Source organism: Mytilus edulis, chromosome 12 (genome assembly GCF_963676685.1).
Source record: "Mytilus edulis chromosome 12, xbMytEdul2.2, whole genome shotgun sequence".
Lineage (NCBI taxonomy): Eukaryota > Metazoa > Mollusca > Bivalvia > Mytilida > Mytilidae > Mytilus > Mytilus edulis.
The window spans coordinates 23819617-23839170 of NC_092355.1; the positions used below are offsets into that span (position 1 = coordinate 23819617).

The window sequence follows — 19554 nt, forward strand, 5'->3', positions numbered from 1 at the left end:
TTCATACGTAATATACACTTTATTAAATTAAAATACTATAGACTCTGTAAAAAGCAACAGGTACCACAAATATACATACAAAGGTGGAGCGTATCTAACGGGGGTTTATCATGGACTTGTCAAAAATAATGTGCAAGTCTCATTACAGTGGTGGTGGCATGTGACACAATTAAAAATGGTTGCATAATATGTCGTCATTCACAAGGTCAAAGGTCATGATAGTTATCAGGAATGTTAAATATTTAGAACTGCTGCTTAATACCCTTTAAGTTCTTCCAAAAACTTACTTCAACAATGAGTGACCTCCATAATTTTAATCTATTTGTTTCTTTATTATAATCCTTCTCACAAATGAACAGTTGAAACTTAGAAGATAGTTGCCTTATAAAATGAAGATTTGGAACTATTCTACAGCAGTTATATTTTTAGTTGAGGGTAGTTTCAATTTACATATCTTTTAACAATGATTAACCATGAACATAAATAGAAATATTCACTATATTTATCTAATTACAAAATTTGATTTTTTTTTTAATAAAACTGCATTGTATTCCAGTTCGTTACATACCATAAATTGTTGGTGTGCTGCACAATAAATGAATTGAATTTGATCCATGAGCAAACTATTTAACGATTGATGTAATGTTATGAATGCTTCATGAAAAATTCGTTAAACCTTTAAGAGGTTAAATTAAAATTTAAAGAATCCAGTCCAACCAATCATATAACGGCTAGCAGTTTTGTTTATTTGACTTTTAACCTTTTCAGGCCATTTGTAGGGAATAACCTTACAAAGAGTTTGTTCAACATTCTGAATGCCATACACTCCTTGAATTCTTTACATGACTACATGCAGCAGCTAGAATTCTATTTATTATCTACTTTTATGACAATTGAACTTTAAGCTATTACTCTGAAACCGAACTTTGTTCTCATATTTTGTTGTTTTTGATTTTATTGAAGTTGATCTTTACAGCTTGTTGTTCATCATATTAGCATTGATGATGATGTAAAAAAAAAAGTCTTTGTATTTTGCAGTGAATCTTCCCTTCACATTGATCAGGAAACATGTGATTAATTATTTTATTACATCTATGACCCAGAAAATGTCCTTTTCAATATCAGGTTACAACATGGGCCATAATTTTTGTAACAGGAATACCTTTACCAACTTATCCTTTCAATCAATAACTACATACATTAAGTCAATACCTAAATGTTGAAAAATTGATATTAAAACTTATAATTTCCAAGTTATTTCCAAATCTGAAAATCATTCAATATTTAATTATCTCAATCAATTTGGTGGGAGCCATAATAAGACCCTTATATTGTTTATAAAACAAAAGTAAAGTCCTAACTACTTTTTAATCAAGATAGTTACAAATAATTAGAAATCATAATATAATTTTTGTAAACATAAGTTTTGCTGCCTAATTTTGTGTGTTGGTCCTTTTAAATAAGATTTTTTTAGCAACAAACATCCAAATTTCAATCTGGTTATTTTTAGATTTCATATTTAAATTAAAAGCACAACAACTTTTTCATTGATAATTAAGGTACAAATTTTAATCATAAATCATTAGTCGTGTACAATGCAGCTAGCTGCTATAAAAAGATATGTTTACCGACTAAATAGAGAATTTTATTGATATATTTTATATGGTCATTTACTCCATTATTTACTCTCTTAGAGTGGTCAAAAATAAAATGTTCACAAGAAATGATTGTGTTAAAAGCATTCACTCAAACATTCAATTACCCTTTTAGATTATTCTGAAATGTTTTTGATGATAAGACATGGTTGGGATATGACTATTTTCTGCAGACTAGAGTTTGGTGTTTTGAGATTACATCACAGATCTTTAACCATCAGATTCAATTCATGTCATTATGATCAAAAGAAACCTAAATCAAGCATACACTTTTCAAGACTTAATTTTAAACAGATCCACAAAGTAATCTTAATAAAATCAGTAAAATATATGCACTTTTCCTTAGTAAATATGGTTTGTTTTCACCTCCAAAATTTAATAAATGCATATTGGTATATGAAACTTATCGGTTACGATTTTGAGATTTATTTTCTGTTATTGGAAATTCCAGAAAGAATTGCAATGAAGCTAAAGTACTTTTTCACATTTCCATTTGCGGAAGATCTAACCTGGATTATTTAATATCAAATTCTATAAATACTGCACGCTAAAAACTTGTGAAGCTAAACCCAAAAACATTTTTTTTCTGAAATAGTCCCTATTTTGTCTTATTTTATTTCCACCAAACTCTGTCTGATGAGATTCAATGCTGGCAAGTTTTGACACTGCTAGAGGAGGAAGCCTTACTATGGCAGCATGCATAATGCAAACTTTACAGGTCTAAAGGTCACATATTTTTAGTCGTTAAAAATCTTTGGAAATCATGTCAATTTATGAACATAAATACACAAAAAAATCCATTTTGATAAAGAGCATGATACTATGAAATATTCATGATAAACAAAATCAATATTATCAAAAATTACTCCATTGTTTTGTTTATTTTCACACAGAAAACGACTGTTTGGTACCCTTCATAATATTATTTGTTTACACACTTTAATCATTATGGAAAATATAATGAAATTTGATTATTATATACAAATACATTTATACAAAGCACCCACACAATAACATTAAATAAAACAAATATATAAAATATGCAAATCAATAGTCCTGTAGACTTGTCTTCATGCTATTGCAACCATGGAAACTCTGAAATGGTGTGATTGGTCTAAGATATGTCACATGACATGATATGTACCAATCAGATTGGACCATGGAGTTGCATGTGACAAGTTCACAAAATACCACAATTAATTACCACATTATTTTATGCTGAACAGAAAGGTTGTCATAGTTATAGCCAGCAATCTTTAATGGGACTTCCTCTGATATACTTTTGGATTTCTAATCAAACAGAATATCATGGATTATTGAAGTTCAACTTCTGATCAAAATTTGAATAGAAATTAATATTTGCGAAGAAGATTGCCTTATTTATAGACTGAAACCTTCTGCATAAACAAACTCATATGCAGGGTTTGTGAATTACTCTATCAATCAGTGAATAATTCTACCAATCTTCAAATATTGAAACAATGGGGTTAAACATGAAGAAATGTGTCAAACTTTCTGTTCAGCAGACCCTGGAATCTCAACCATGACAACAAGACTAGTTAACATTGTATCATCTTACATTATCTTAAGGGATGGTTGGTGGAATGAAACAACAAAAACATCACACATTATTTAGTGACTTAAAAAAAAACATTATTGTCATGATAAATATTTAATTTGTAATTTTTTGCTTTTTTCATGTTTGAGCAATTTTTCTTGTTCATAAACTTGTCATGCCAGGATTTTCATGAATTTGTCAAAGTTCAATAGTAGAAAAAAAAATTCAAATATAATTTCATATAGCACTCCATTATATGTGAATAAATTTTGAAGAAAAAACATTTGTCATATTTTACTCAAAAGTTAATTTATCACAATTTAAGTCTAAAAATTCTTAAAACAACCATGTAAAATTAAAAAGTTTTACATCCCTTAAAATCATGATTGCATTTTAATCACAGCCATCACATCAAAAGATTGAATTTCTTAAAACACTGGAATGCAGCTGACCTTGTATCATGACTAGACAAAAAAAACATCTCCATATATGGCACTTAAGATTATTTTTTCACCAATCAGATTCTCTGTACCATTCAACTTTTTTCAAATAAACCAATCAAAAACATATGTATAATTTTCTTTGGTGATTAGACAAGCTGAGTTTGTATGCTTTTAATTTGCAATGAAAAATAATATCAGAACATTTTACATTTTAAGTCCTGAACAAAAAAAACATAAGTACTATAAATTTTAATCTCAGTAAATTTGATGATATGATTTTTTTTTGCAATATGACCTGTAAAAAATATGAATGATCGTCTGCCATTATTCAACTATTATTGCTGATAAGAACAGGTTACTTGGCGTTATAGATTAATTTGGTGTAAATTAAGGCTTGGTAAATATTAGGCTGCTTCTAATGACTAGCTTACTTGACATTTAAATGGTATTGCATACAAGTTATAATGGTATATATCTGAATTTGGAAATTTTTGATGATTTATAATAATTTTGCAATTTATACATGCATAACTATTTTCTATTTACAAAAATTGAACATTGAGGCTCATTGGTGATACTTGCAATTCTAAGTAACTCTTGTTTTTCTTTAAACACACACAAGTTTCCAAAAAGTCAGTTATCAAACTTTTTGTCAATTCCAACTTCTATTAAATATAATTACAAATTCTGTATTCTAATCAAATTCTTTTTGTTTTTATATGCATGTCAAAATTTAAATGATTCAAGGCACAATCTACAAGATGGAAGACATCTTTGAAACCTTATAATGACTTTTTCAAAGAATGATTTTTTTAGGTTGTATGAATGACAATGTAATGCATGAAGAATGCTGGATTTTCCTAACCGCTCAAATGCATATTTAATTGAATTGATTTTTCACTGTTTCTGATACCATCTTTGAGCCTCAATGTACAATCTCCAGAGAAAATTTAGCGGGACTACAAAATGATTGGATAAAGGAAGACATACCTCCCCTGCTGGTGGTTAAATATTTGGTGGATAAAAGAATAACGACGACAAGAGGTGGGACTAAAGAACAAAATATATCTAAAAAAAACAGAATCCAATAAACGATTTAAGCAGGAAGAAATTGTCCGCAGTTTTATACTTTTATGGTTAAGACAACATGGTGGTGACATAATAACACGTAGAAACTTTTACTTTTGTTTAGTTAAAGAAATGTTTTATATTTTTCATAGAAGTTAATTTGGTGTATTTTAGAGGGGGGACTAAAAAATATTGATTGATGTTTAATTAACACCACATATTAGTTATACATAAAAAAAAACATTCAACAAAAAGATCAAAGTGGGGATAACTCTGAACTAATTTTTATAAGCTCAGTAAAAAGCAATTTTTTACTTTTTTTTTTTTACTTTTCATAGAGATTGGAAGATTTCTTAAAAGACAAAAGTAGAAAGGATAAAATCTAAAAAAAAAAAATATTATGTTCAATGAATAATAATTTCCACAAATATGATAGGAATGATTAAAATACTCTGATATGAATTCTCCATACAAACCTATAAGTCTTGTAAAAATAATTGTTAGTTTTACAAAATTTCTTCAATTTTTAATTGCAAATTTTTGCATGTAATCCAAGAATTTAAAAAAAAAAAATTTATTCTAATTTTAGTTTGAATTTTCCCAAATTACTTAACTGGTATAAAAACCAAAACTTGAATTCATATTGCAACCTATTTACTATTTCAAACAAGTTTGTGTAAAAAGACAAACATCAATTTTCTTTCTACTGAAAAAAATTCACAACAGAGTTACTATATTGAAACTAAAGTACAACAAAAATATTAAATTTTAAACATAAAAGTCAAAGGTCAATGTCAAAGGTCAATAAACTAACAATTATCTTTTTCTTACGAGTATATACAAATATATAAAATTACCACAATGATCAATCAAGATAATACATCACTATTGCTGTTTATATCAATTTTGTTAATTACAGCACCATGATATAATTAACTCAAAATTATATTTCTCAAAATCAAATATTTAAATGGTGACGAAAAATCATTTTCTAAACTTATATATGATCTCATTTTGAACCAAATTAAAAGTTAATAATTTCAAAAAGTACCTCAGCGATGTTGAAAAAAAATCTGAAGTTCATTATTTCATGATCACATCAAAAGAAAAAGAAAATCTGTCTTACAGGCAAATTTCACCTGAGGCACAAGAAAATTCTATCAACGTAATAATTTCAATACACGATTTTAAAATTTGATTCCAGGCAAAAAGTTAAACAAAATTACAACTTCAAGAAAAAGTTTAAAATCATTTGTACATTGTAATTATAATAACATTAGGTTTCCTCTAGACCATGAAGATACAACAAAAACATGTTGTCGTGTCTTTATCTTGGTCAATAATTAAATAAAAGATAAAATATAACGGGTGATTCGGTCATTATACAGACTAACATTTTCCTTAGCTAACATTTCTTTCTTTCTCAAGAAGTAATTTTTTCCATAAATTTTTTATTAGAATTGTCAACTAAGAAATAATGAAATACTGCAATAAAATCAATAAATAATTTACTAATTACAGTCAACCTTCGTTCTCTTCCTCTAAATTTATCACTTCTGTTTTCTCTTCAAAATGATAAAAACTGGGATAAAATTGTCAAAAGTAAGGAAATCAAAATGGATGCAAAAATTGACAAAATTAGAGGAATTCTACATACAACTTACAAAGAGGCTCAACCTTATATAGAAATAACATATGCACAAAATAAAATACTATATACATTCCCGGCCTTATATATGAATAACGCTAACAATATCCAACAATTAAGAGCATTTGTTCATAGGATGACAATTTCCAAAATGGCTTAGCTCCCTTTTTTGACACATAAATATAATGTGTTTATGACAATTTTCAAAATGGCATAGTTCCCATGTTTGACACATAATTATAATGTATTTAAGCACTTGTGTTGAACAATGATTCTACAACTGGGTTTGAGATCGGAATGCCCTGTGAAAACTTTAGATCTTTCTTGTTCTAGGCAAAGTACATGACTTTTGTGGTGTCTGGATGAACTGTGACTGCTCTTGCCATTGCAGATGGTGTTCTGTCTTCACTGTTATCAGAATGTCGACTGCCTTCACCGCTACAATAAGCAAATGAAAAGATATTTCATTTCCTAAACTTTAATTGTGATAATAACCTATTAAAGTAACCTATAACTTGATTTTCTCACCCAAATATTTCCAGAATAAACAAGAATGTGTCCCAAAGTACACGATTGCACCATCCACATTATCATTTTCTATGTTCAGTGGACCATGAAAATCGGATAAAATCTCTAATTTGGCATTAAAATTAAAAAGATCAAATAATATGGGAACATGTTTACTAAGTTTCAAGTAGATTGGACTTTAACTTCATCAAAAACTAACTCGACCAAAAACTTTAACCTGAAGCGGACAGATGGACAGACGAATGAACGCAGACCAGAAAACATAATGCCCATAAATGGGGTATAAAATGGGGCATAATTTTTTTTTTTTTTTTTATTGAAATTGCATTACGGAAAACAATAATCCAATAAATTCTTGATGCACAGAAGAAAATCTTCAACTTTATTCCCATTGCATACCAAGACCTAAATCCTTATTGTAGCAATTCCAATAGTTCTGAAAACTACATTTGAAAGGAAATTTCTATATGTTAATTTGTTGGTTGGAGTTTACTGCCACTTTCAAGGCCCTTGATTTTATCAAGGTGGCCATTTTTTGTAAGTTGAGTTAGCTTGAGTAAATGTAGAAAACATGGCTCAGGAAAACTGGCAATGCTGTCAATTGAGATAAAAGTAATCTCCCCACATTAAGGTTTGACCTCACAGTAGACTTATTGTTTTACCTTGTCATTTCAGGTCCTTTTGTAGGCGACTATGCAGTATGTGCTTTGCTCATTGTTGAAGGCCGTTCAGTGACCTACAGTTGTTAATTTCTGTGTCATTTTAGTCTGTTGTGGAGAGTTGTCTCATTGGCAATCATACCACATCTTCTTTTTTTATATTTATAGTATTAAAACATTGTGAAGAGACCACTAAATTATTGAAATCCCAGGCAAAGAGTTGGTACTTACACCAGTCAAACAGGGGAATAACATATTACATCCTTCAGCTACAAATGGACAAAAAAACTGAATGCCTTACCTATCGTGTTCTTTCTCGACTAGATGATAACGTGCTCTGAAGGCCACAAGATGTGCATAATAAGCAGGTGCTGGAATGGACACACTCCTTGTACATCTAACATAGGTGTGACATAACTGATAAGTTAACATCTGAAGTTCATCTGCATTGAACCTGTTGTCATCCCACAATACATGGTAATGTGAAGGTCGACTGGTACCCTGTTACGTAGAAAGAATAAAATTGTGTACCAGTAATTCAATTATAATTCAAATGTTGTATAGAAACAATACAATACAGTTGTACCTAACTGAGTTTGCTTTAAGTTGCAGTAAACATACATGTTACACCACTGTCCAAAGTTAGGGGAGAGCTTGTGCCTGCAAACTAGTTTACCCCCTGCCACATTCTGTATGTGCCTGTCCCATGACAGGAGCATTTTATTCAGTGGTTGTCATTTATTGCTGTACATTATATTTGTTTTTTAATTATTATTTTGTACATTAATTTGGCTGTTATTTTCTACTGTAAATTGTTATACATTTGTCATTTCGATGCATATTATAGCTGACTATGCTGTATGGATTTTGATTACTGTTTAACGCCATATGATTACCAATAGCTGTTAATGTTAATTTGTCTAGTCTAATTGGCAATTTGACATCTTATTTTTATATGGCGCCCAGGAATAGAAATTTAACTTAAAACTAATGATCAGAAAGAAAAGAGTAGAGAAATGTTAAAACTGATTTTAGATGGCTACTTCAATTTTAGAGACATAGAAACCAAGAACGAAAAAGAATTATATTTTCTGTAAATTTATTTCCTAGACAGCTGTAGTTTAAATCATCACAATTTGCCAGTTTATGCAGCAGTCATTTGTTTTATCTACTTTTCCAAAGAAGTGACTTTTAATCCACAACATATCAACACAATTGCTATTTTCTACATAGAGAAACTCAGTGATACTCATTTTAAGATTATATTTTTCCTTTCTAAACAGAGGAATTGTATTAGGTGATTGTGACAATTGACAGTGATGTGGAAATAAAACATGTTTGCAGCATCACAGAATATGAACTTGGAGAGTGTACTAAGTGTGAAAGGATTACAGCTTATTTCCTAATGTGTGTAGAGTAAAACTTTGGTTGGCTTGCTTGCTTTGTTTGTATAAATGTCAATTCAAGCTTTGTAATTAAAATTGTCATCTTCAAACAGTATAAATAGACATAGGTAAACCTGTATATATTATATTTAAATTTAATTGGAGGTTATCCCAATATAATTGTACAATATACAAACAAAGCAGGCAAGCTAACCAAAGTCTTGCTCTACATGCATTAGGAAACAAGTGAAACTGCGAGCTACTGCTCACTGACGATACCCCCGCCGCAAGTGGATAATATTAATAGTGTAAAAATATGCAAGTGTTCAAAAACAGGAAGTTGTCGAGTGATGAAAACGCATCACACGGTATAGCTGACTTATATAAATCCTGAAACCAAATTTCAGAAATCCTTGTATTGTAGTTCCTGAGAAAAATGTGACGAAAATTTTTAACTTGGCTATCATGTGTAAAATCATACAATGTTCGGTAAACAGGAAGTTGTCAAGTGATCAATCTGAAAACGCATCACACGGTTTATACTATATACTTAGATAAACCCTGAAACCAAATTTCAGAAATCCTTGTATTGTAGTTCCTGAAAAAAAATGCGACGAAAAATATTCATAGGACGGACGGACTGACTGACGGAAGGACAGACAGAGGTAAAACAGTTTACCCCCTCTTTTTTAAAGCGGGGGTATAATAAGCTGTAAATACCATGAATCTCTCATTTTGTTTGAAACTTTACCTGGATTCCAGCATGACTACATAAGTAGAAGTCAAACTCTGTAGGATGTGTGATGCCTACATCCACAGTGGTACCGGCTGGAATGTTCCCACTTCGTCCAATCTGATCCTTCCTGTCAGCACAGAACAATCTGGTGTGATGTCTCTTCTGTACAACAATGAAGGTAATTCCAGGCTGGTAGCCCATCTCAAGCTTCATACAGGCTTCTCTCACAGCTCGTAACTCGTGGTACAGCACCTGAAGAGGAAACACATTTTGTAGTTCAATGTCAAATATCAAATGAAGATTCAACACATTTTGATGCTAAAACTATGAAATAACTAAGTTGTTTTTTGATTTTTTGCAACATTAATGATAAAATTATTATAAAATTCAAAAACAAACAATGATACAAACTGAACATATATTAAACTGACCTCATACCCACTCCATTACTGGTATATATGTTCAAGTCCTTGTTATGCTATAGAAAATCCCAAAATTCGGTACATTTCAAAATAAAATATTTGAAAAATGAAATTAGGTAATACACAGTCTCTGAAATTCTAACTGAAATATAATCACTGATTTAGCATACAAAGAATGGACATACAATCACAGATTTAGCTAATAAAGTGTGGACAAACAAAACTGAACACATACAATAATAACTTTATAGTCCTTGTTTAGTATGGCGGGTCTACAGATATTGTAAATTCAGAAATTATTGCTATGTTTTTATTATTGCGAAAAAATTCAACAGGGTTATAATCACAATATTTTTTATATGAATTAAACAGGATTTTTCTCAATATGGCAAATATTAAAATCATATTTTGTCTAAAATGACAAAATCGCAATTATAAATGAAGGCAATAATTTCTGAATTTACAGTAATATGACAGTGCCTTACTTGTTGAAATTGTCCTTCACTGACGCCATCTCTGTAGAAGATAATTCTCGTTGGTTTGAATCGGGTTGCCTTGTAAAACTGTATGAGCAATTCTCTAACCATGGAAGACAACTCTTGGATAATTTCCTGTCTATGTTGCTGAACACGGACGGTGGCTGAGTATCGACTAGGATGGGCATCCATACTACCCACAACCTACAAATATAGTAAATTTAGAGAGTTATCATGTAACACTGGATTATAAGTTGTCAAGAGGTAAAAACAAAATTTCTTATCCTGTGTGGGACCAATAAATTATGAATCATTACCAAATAGTGCCTAATTAAGCTTTTATATAGATATAAGATATTGTATAGGTGTCAATGAGACAACTCTCTATCCTAGTCACAATTTGTAAAAGAATAACCAATCTTTTTATCTAAAAAAAAAAAAAAAAAAAGAATTGCGGAGTGCTTGGAAAATTGAATGGTTTAAATTTTAAGAAAAACTAGGATTTTTGAATCCTCCAACTCAGCGCTTAAACCCATTGGAATCAATATTTTGAAATTTCAGTACACCACTCACTCTATTTTCTACTTTGTTTAAAAGGATTTTTTATCTAATTTGCAGTGCAAACAGGTCTTAATACAACTTCTGTTAGAAATCCAACCAAAACAAGAGGCTCTCAAGAGCCTAAATCGCTCACCTGTATTTCAGAGGAGAAGATTTTTAAATGTTAGCAAACTTGATAAACAAATTGTGTAGAATTGTCTTCAAGGGCAATAACTCCTGATTGGCTGAAGGGGTCAACTGACAACTTTGGTCATTAACTTTTTTGTAGATCTTAATTTGCTGAACATTATTGCTGTTTATAGTTTATATCTATCTATAATGATATTCAAAATAATAACGAAATACTGCAAAATTTCATTTAAACTACCAATTTAGTAGCAGCAATCTAACAATGGGTTGTTCAATTGGTCTGAAAATTTCAGGGCTGATACATTTACACCTATTGAACAATTAAACCCCACAACAGATTTGCTCTTAAAGCTTTAGTTTTTGAGATATAAGCCAAAAAAAAAAAAACAGTTCTATTTTTAGCCAATGCGGCTATGTTTGTCAATGGATCAAAACTTTGGATAAAATTTATAAACTAGATACCCTAAGGAACATTTAGTTTCAGAGGAGAAGATTTTTGAAATAGTTTACCATGACAAACAACTGACACCAAGTGATAGTATAACCTCACATGGAGCCTGAAGGGCCCTCCCTGGTGAGCTAAAAAGTAATCTTATTTAAATTCCTACTAAAGAACTTACAGCTGCAATTGATGGTTTGCTGGCATCACCAGCTGGTGGGTGTGTCACATCAGCACCAAGAAATATCACAGGTTCTCTGAATACTGCTGGCCTGAAAAATTCCATCAATTATACAGAAAAAAGTTGATGATAATGATGATAATTTAGCATTTAATGTCAAATTACATGTATATCAGGATGAGAGCATATGAATTTTTCTACTATGAGTATGAAGCCTGCTTTATAATAGGCTAACATGAGCAAGATTTTTAACTAGACAACTCGTAATTTAACAATCTACTGGAAATTATGTCTTCCTACAGTAACCCAGACATTATTCTCAAATCTGAGGAGACCAGGCATTGCTCTTAATCCAAAGGCTGCTTGATTAGCAAATAAACAGCCAATACAACTTTCATGTCTCAAGTTAGATACCTGCTCTAGTAAGGACACCTACGGGTGTGGGAATTCTCGCTACTTAAAGGTAGACACTCACCTAATACTGGGCAGCAATATATTGTTGATTCCACCAAGTTTAACATTGATTTTAAGACACAGATTTGACAAGGTCTGTGGTGTGGTTTTATTTACATTCTTTGCCTGTACACACTGCGTTGCCAAACCAAACAAAAAATCTGAGCGGACCAGTCATTGCTCTTAATCCAAATGCTGCTTGCTTAGGAAATAAACAGACAATACAACTTTCATGTCTCAAGTTAGATACCTGCTCTAGTAAGGACACCTACGGGTGCGGGAATTTTCGCTACTTAAAGGTAGACACTCACCTAATACTGGGCAGCAATATATTGTTGATTCCACCGAGTTTAACATTGATTTTAAGACACAGATTTGACAAGGTCTGTGGTGTGGTTTTATTTACATTCTTTGCCTGTACACACTGGGTTGCCAAACCAAACAAAATATCACCAACTCTTTTGACTTCAGCTGTAATAATATTACTCATTAATTATGAACAGAAGGAATATCAATGTTTGTTATATAATTGTATAAATTAAATTGTGTTGGCATGGTTTTCAGGAACAATAAATTTTCTTATTCATTTTTCAAGATGAAAAAGATACATTTAAAGCATTAAAATTTCTAATGTTAATGAAGATGTTGAAGACCTCACTGTGACTTTAAGATGAAGAACAGAAATTAAAACGTGTTTCCTTAGCTTTTTCTATGTTTTACTGTACATGTATTGATTTAGTGTCATGTGTGGATACCCCATGTCAAAAAAATTTCAATTAGGATAAATGAAAGTTAAACCAAAAATAAAATTACATATATAATTTTTTGACGTTTCCTACCTAAAAACCAACCTTCCTGTAAAATTTTAAAACAAATAATTTCAATTTTTTTATATATATATTTGTTTGTGCTCTCATGTCGTTTTCTAATCTAGTGCTGTTGGTCATAAAAAAATCCCTTCCTAGTCAACCCTACAAAACATGGTAGACAACATCATACAACGAATTTGATAAAGCAGCCTAAGTATTCTACTATTTTTAAAGGGCAGATAATATATCATACAAAATTAAACTTCACAATGCAATAGTGTGCTATCCTCCATCACAAACACTTACCATAGACTGGTGTTTTACCGGGTAATACCACAACAATCAGCTGTAATCCTTGGTATGTGTTCTTCAGGTAACGGAACATTGGTTCTACTTGGTCTGGTCCTGTAGCGTATTTACAGAAACAAGGCTGACCAAGAATTGGCATGCCAGCATCGTTTGATATCCTCTGTAGTTGCTGGGTGAAATTTCTAAAAAAAAAATAAAATATACCAATGTCCACAACATTAATGAACAATTATATATACATGAGGGTGAACTGGGGATAAAATAATACTCTTCATAGTGACTGATTCAACTCCACCTTAAATATTGATTGATTGATTGTTGGTTGCTTAACGTCCAGAGGCAAATATTTCATGCATATTCAGGAAGAGAACAAGTTCACAATAAACAAAATAGGTAGGTTGATACAATTCAGGTCATCTGGGATGATGGTCGGGGAAATTTGGACAGCCACTGGAAAATGAGGTTATATTGGATAGGGACAGAAATTTTGCCTTGCAACAGGCCACCTACGGACCCCTCAAAGACTTGTTGTAAGGGTTCTTAACGTGAAGAGAGAGTGGCACTCTCTTTACACGAGGCATCAGATTTAACGTCCCCCTTCTGACCGGACGTGACTGTGAACTTGATACATCCCGCACAGCCGAACGGACGCCCTACTTCGGCAAGCGTTTTACTGTCGGTTGGGAGAAGACCAAGTGACCATATTTTTATACCCCAGTACCCTTGTGGTTCTTTAAATATTGAAAGTCTTATTACACCAGTACAAATACACTTTACTCAAATCCTTTGTGGATAGTAGCGTATTCCGTATTCAGGGGAATTCACAAATTTGAAATCCAAGTCAATTCTATAGTTTCATATGGCCACATGCAGGGTTCTTATGACCTCTCCCTAAACTTAAACCACGTTAACGTCATTTCAACAGTGTTCTATATATAAATCTCAGATAGCATGTTTCAAGATGCTATGATTTATAGATATTGAGAAACTTCTTGGGACTGACAGACTGGGCTTAAACAGTATACTTCTTTTGGAGCAGCAATATATTGAACTTTTTTTTAATAATACACAACATCGAAACATGTACAATACTCTAAATGATTTTTGTAACAATGACTGCTTACCTTAATGCATCCTCACGAACCGTCCTCTGAGGTGCAAAACAGGCTATGGCCCAAACCTTAATCTCCATACCGGAGTAGAACTGCTTGCCCCTCATATCCCAGACTCCCTGGTTGGGGACCGCAGCAGACTTAATCTATAGGTACAAAAGGGAGATAATTAAATACGTACCTCAAGCTATCTTCCCGTACTGTTCTCTGGGGAGCATAACAGGCGATGGCCCACACCTTAACCTCTATTCCTGAGAAAAACTGTTTTCCCCTCATGTCCCAAACACCTTGATTTGGCATTGCCTGGGATTTACTCTAGAAAAAGACGCAGTGAGAATGTCCAATGGTTGACAAAAAAAATATATCATTTTCTTCTGATACTAACTCTTTCCTATTTGTGACTTTTGATACTTTTGGTTGAAACATTATGGACAACAGACCATAGGCTTTGCCATTCCTTTATCATATTGTTTAATAGTTAACCATGTTAAAAGTATTGTGAATCTTGCAAAATCAAAAAAAAAATAATAACAATATCCCTGAAAATTGAATTAACACCAAACTTTTCTCATTTTCAACAAATTTTCAACAATTTTTAAAAAGTTTTTTTTAAGTTGTTACAGTGACAAATGAGTGAATTAAGATATGACTGGTTTTACACAAAATATTTCTGTAAGACATAATTGTTGTTCAAGTTGAGAGATCATCTGTTTTCCTAAAGATGACTTCATTTGGTCAGCATGTAAGCATGCACAATAATGTAACATCAGTATAAAACAGTTAATGTGACCATATTGAAGAAATTTCCTACATTGAAGATCAATGCATTTATTTCTACTGATCAAGGAAAACAGAAATAGAAAATTTATAAAGAAATCACAGTACTATATCTCTTAAAAATCATTTGCCATAAAATATTCAACCTAAAATTTGTAAGTCACAAATTAGAAAGTCGGAAAAGTATTTTAAAAGAAGAAAAATTGAATTAATTTTCCACACATAATGGTTTAATTGGTTAGAGGAAAGAAAGAATTTTAGCACTATCACTTTCCTACAGCATTAGACCAAGCAAGAAGTCAGAAATTGATCTAAATTGCCTCTAATTTTGTCTTACATAGTATCGCTTCCAATTTTGTCTTACATAGTATCAAGTAATAGTTTCGTCAGCTTCTCAAAGTAACGGCAAAAAGGAGGTAACTATTTATATTCATATTTGTAAAAAAATTTGAAGAAAAAGAACAAGGAAAATAGTCATTTTAAAATCTTTTCAGCTTTATTTTTGAAAATACTGATACTTATATAATAAGAAAAAGTTCTAGCTAAAAAGAATGGAAATCGAGAAAGTTAGTGTACTCCACAGAAGCCAACAAAAAGCTTTTGCTGAATAAGGTAAATAAAAGCAGGTGGTGGCCATTAGCACTGTGATGTTCCACACACAACTCAACAATAAACATAATATATCCTTAGATTGGGTATTCTTATTACATAGATCTTCAGTAACCAACGGTAATCATCGCCTGAGTTATTGACTATTCCACAAATAAATGTGAAGAGCTGGAAGGCACACAATGTCCATAATTTAGTGTGGACACAAAGTAATGTCTGAGCAATGGTTATTAACACCAACACCAGAAACAACATGTCTTGCTTAAGATACTTTAATCAAAAGCATGCAAGTCAAAAGTGTTCTGACAAAAATATAGAATAATCACATTAGTTTTAAAGGAAACAAATTCAACCCCTTACACCTGTACTGGTGTGCCTTCTAACCTCTTTCACAATGATTTGCAAATAAACTATTCTATTTCATTTCATTTGAAACACATTTTTATACAATGGCATTGCACATAACATTATATTCATTCTATTGACAATCAAATTGTTTAGTTCTCTGATAAATAATACTTTGACAAAATACAAAATACTTACTTCGGATAGATTATAATGTGTGGAATACCAATCTTAATGGATTTTATTGGTAAAAGTATACCACATATTTAAAAGCACACATTTTCTAACAGGTTGTGCTCAGATTTTGGCAAAACCTTGAAATCCAAAATTACGAAATTGAAATTATTCCTCAATCCACTAAAATTGGTATCTATGGAAACAATAAATCCACAGTATATATGTTTTAATAGAGGAGAGCTGTTCCTTTTTGCAAATTTCACTTACGTATGTCATATTAAAGGGTTATGGCATGAATATTGGGGAATATTGTCCAGAGTAGAATTTTCTATTGCACGAGCTTGCGAGTGCAATATGTGTTCTACGAGGGACAATATTCCCCAATATTCATGCCATAACCCTTGTATTGTATAGCAATATAATATTTGAAAGTAAAAATTGGTTTAAACTAAGATTTTGTCATTGATGACGTCATGAATTTTGAAGATTTATTGCACTAGTGCAATATTAGAATTTATTGCATGCTAACTTTTGGTTACTTTCTGTTGGAAATATTATATTGCTATACAATAAATAATAATTATTCAGTGACAAATTCATATAAGTTATGTATATATATTGTAAATACAGTAAATAAGTTTTAGTAAATTTGTGTGGTACATCCTTATTGACATCAACACACACAAGAAACACATCATGCACACATATATTGGGCTTCACTCTGACATAAAAGTAGAAAATTTGTTTCATAACTAACTTTAGTAGCTCCAATTAAAACAAAATTTATTGTTTTCATTATTAAATGTGACATTTTACTTTAAAATTCTTTAACTTCCCTATTCATAAAGGCATACAAAAAGTTTATATTAAAAATCCTCTATATGCTGGAAACTTATTAAACTGTTTAATATATAAAAATAGTCTTATAATCATCAATACATATTTTGAAATTGAAATAAAAATCATTTATATATATCAATTATAACCATAAAAGCCAAATTAAGATTTTTAAAATTTTCAAAATTTTTAGAAGAACCGCAGAACAAAGAAGTAAAATCGATACTTCTTTCTCATGCATAGCATAGTTATGAAACAAGTTTCAGCTTGACATTTTGGAAAGGAGGAGACAATATACATCACACATTTATTTATAGTTGTGACGTCCTATAAGATCAAGGCAGATAACATGATACTTCTCGGCCAATCAGAACCTTAATATTGACATGCAGTGCACAGGCCACAACTGGTTTCCTCCAGAAGAGAGACTGGTTCCCTCAATAAGTTATCACAAGGTGTTAGTCATGCAGTCACACAGCAGACATGATTACAAATTATTGGAAGCTTCAGCCACATTATTTACTATGAATATCTCATGATTTTATTCAAATCTATGTTACAGCCAATTGCATTGAGTGTGTAGGTAAAGGTAGTATCTTTGGTTAGCTTGCTTGCTTGCTGAACCGTGAAGTCATTACTAGGTTAGGTAAACTACCCTCCTTTAAGAGTTGACTAGACAGACAGATAACCAATATATCTGTCTGTAGGACTAGAGTACTTCCAAAGGACGGCATTTCACCGTAATAGACAGACAGATAACCAATATATCTGTCTGTAGGACTAGAGTACTTCCAAAGGACGGCATTTCACCGTACTAGACAGACAGATAACCAATATATCTGTCTAGGACTAGAGTACTTCCAAAGGACGGCATTTCACCGTACCTAATAATAACTTCACGGTTCAGCTAGCAACCAAGCTAACCAAAGATATTATCTTTAAAGTCATAAGAAACGAGTGACCGGTGAAAAATAATGTTCTTCCAATTCTTGAACCAATGCATACAAACATCATAAACTAAGTCTTCTGTGCTCGAATTTATCATTTTGTTCGTGTAAATTTCGTATAATTGTCAAGTTTTTTTTCAATCGGTCAGTGTTGTTGTGAAAATATGGCAGGTAATTAAAGTTCGTGTTTTGATGCCGAAGTTTAACGATTGTCACCTGTTTGTCAACAATTGACGAAAAGTAAACAAAAAAGCATGGAAATTGAGCACGTGTTTAACATGTAAATTCAGATAATAGTTTCTTTTAAGGACATTCATGCGTATTGTGGTCACCGGATTTTTACGAGATGGGTCACACTGAGGTCACCTTGCATACGGAAAATATGTCGGGGGAATTGCTTGCTGGAAGGAAGCTATTTAAATAAAGTAAACTTCTTCTAAATATGAATAAATTAAAGAATTTTCTTCAGAAAAAAGTATATGTACATAAGTTTTATAATGAAAACTATCCATTGAGTTATAAAAATCATATGCATTATTTTTTTTGATTTGAGGTTTCTTATGACTTTAACTACACTCTCAATGCAATCGGCTGTCAAGAAAAGTATTGGTAAATATAAAAAGTTAACGACAGATTTAGGATTTTACTTTTCTAAACAATGGATTCATGCATTGTTTCAAGACAGGAGGATGCATCAATCAAGTTCAAAAATGTCAGAATAATAAATTTGTTAGAAAGATTTTTACTGAACGGTACATGTTATATTTTATAGATTAAGTACACTGGTTGTAAACAAATTTGTAAGGGGTTCCGCATAACCCTGTGTTTGGCCTGCAACTACTACAAATCTTTGATGGTGATCTATAGCACTTATAATTTAAGAATCACTTAAATGAATTGTGTTTGAATAATTGAAGACGTATATCAATCTTTTACTGCTCGAAATTATTTTTCCTGTTAGATATCACTTAAATGAATTGTGTTTGAATAATTGAAGACATATATCAATCTTTTACTGCTCAAAATTAGTTTTCCTGTTAGATATTCAAACTGTATCACAACTTAATAAAATATAGTTACTTAGTAGTATCATTATATTTTTCTTTCAAAACATACAAATTATTTTTATCAATCAAGTCAGCAATTTTCATTTCATTTGAAAATGGAGTATTCATACTTCTATTCAGATGTGATTGAAACAAAGGTGTTTGAAAAATACAAGAACACAACATTAAATCCCTGCAGAAATGGATCCCTTACAAGGAACACATACATATTTTATTCTTAACTA

The 19554-nt window shown here is 31.3% G+C and overlaps 1 protein-coding gene across 16 annotated transcripts in view; it reads right to left on the reverse strand.

Moving 5' to 3' along the window:
• The window catches only part of LOC139498081 (protein argonaute-2-like), a 51077-nt gene continuing 31523 nt past the window's right edge, over nt 1-19554 (reverse strand). For 8 of the 16 annotated variants that reach the window (XM_071286407.1, XM_071286405.1, XM_071286412.1 and 5 more), the window contains 8 exons: nt 14584-14717; nt 13457-13641; nt 12653-12812; nt 11889-11979; nt 10588-10782; nt 9696-9932; nt 7861-8060; nt 1-6810 (listed from right to left, as the gene is read on the reverse strand). In XM_071286407.1, coding sequence (XP_071142508.1) covers nt 6702-6810; nt 7861-8060; nt 9696-9932; nt 10588-10782; nt 11889-11979; nt 12653-12812; nt 13457-13641; nt 14584-14717 — 1311 coding nt within the window. In that variant the 3' untranslated portion in view covers nt 1-6701. Of the gene's footprint in view, nt 6811-7860; nt 8061-9695; nt 9933-10587; nt 10783-11888; nt 11980-12652; nt 12813-13456; nt 13642-14583; nt 14718-14752; nt 14887-19554 lie in introns of all 16 variants that reach the window. The other 8 variants (XM_071286409.1, XM_071286408.1, XM_071286418.1 and 5 more) reach the window with 1 other exon arrangement.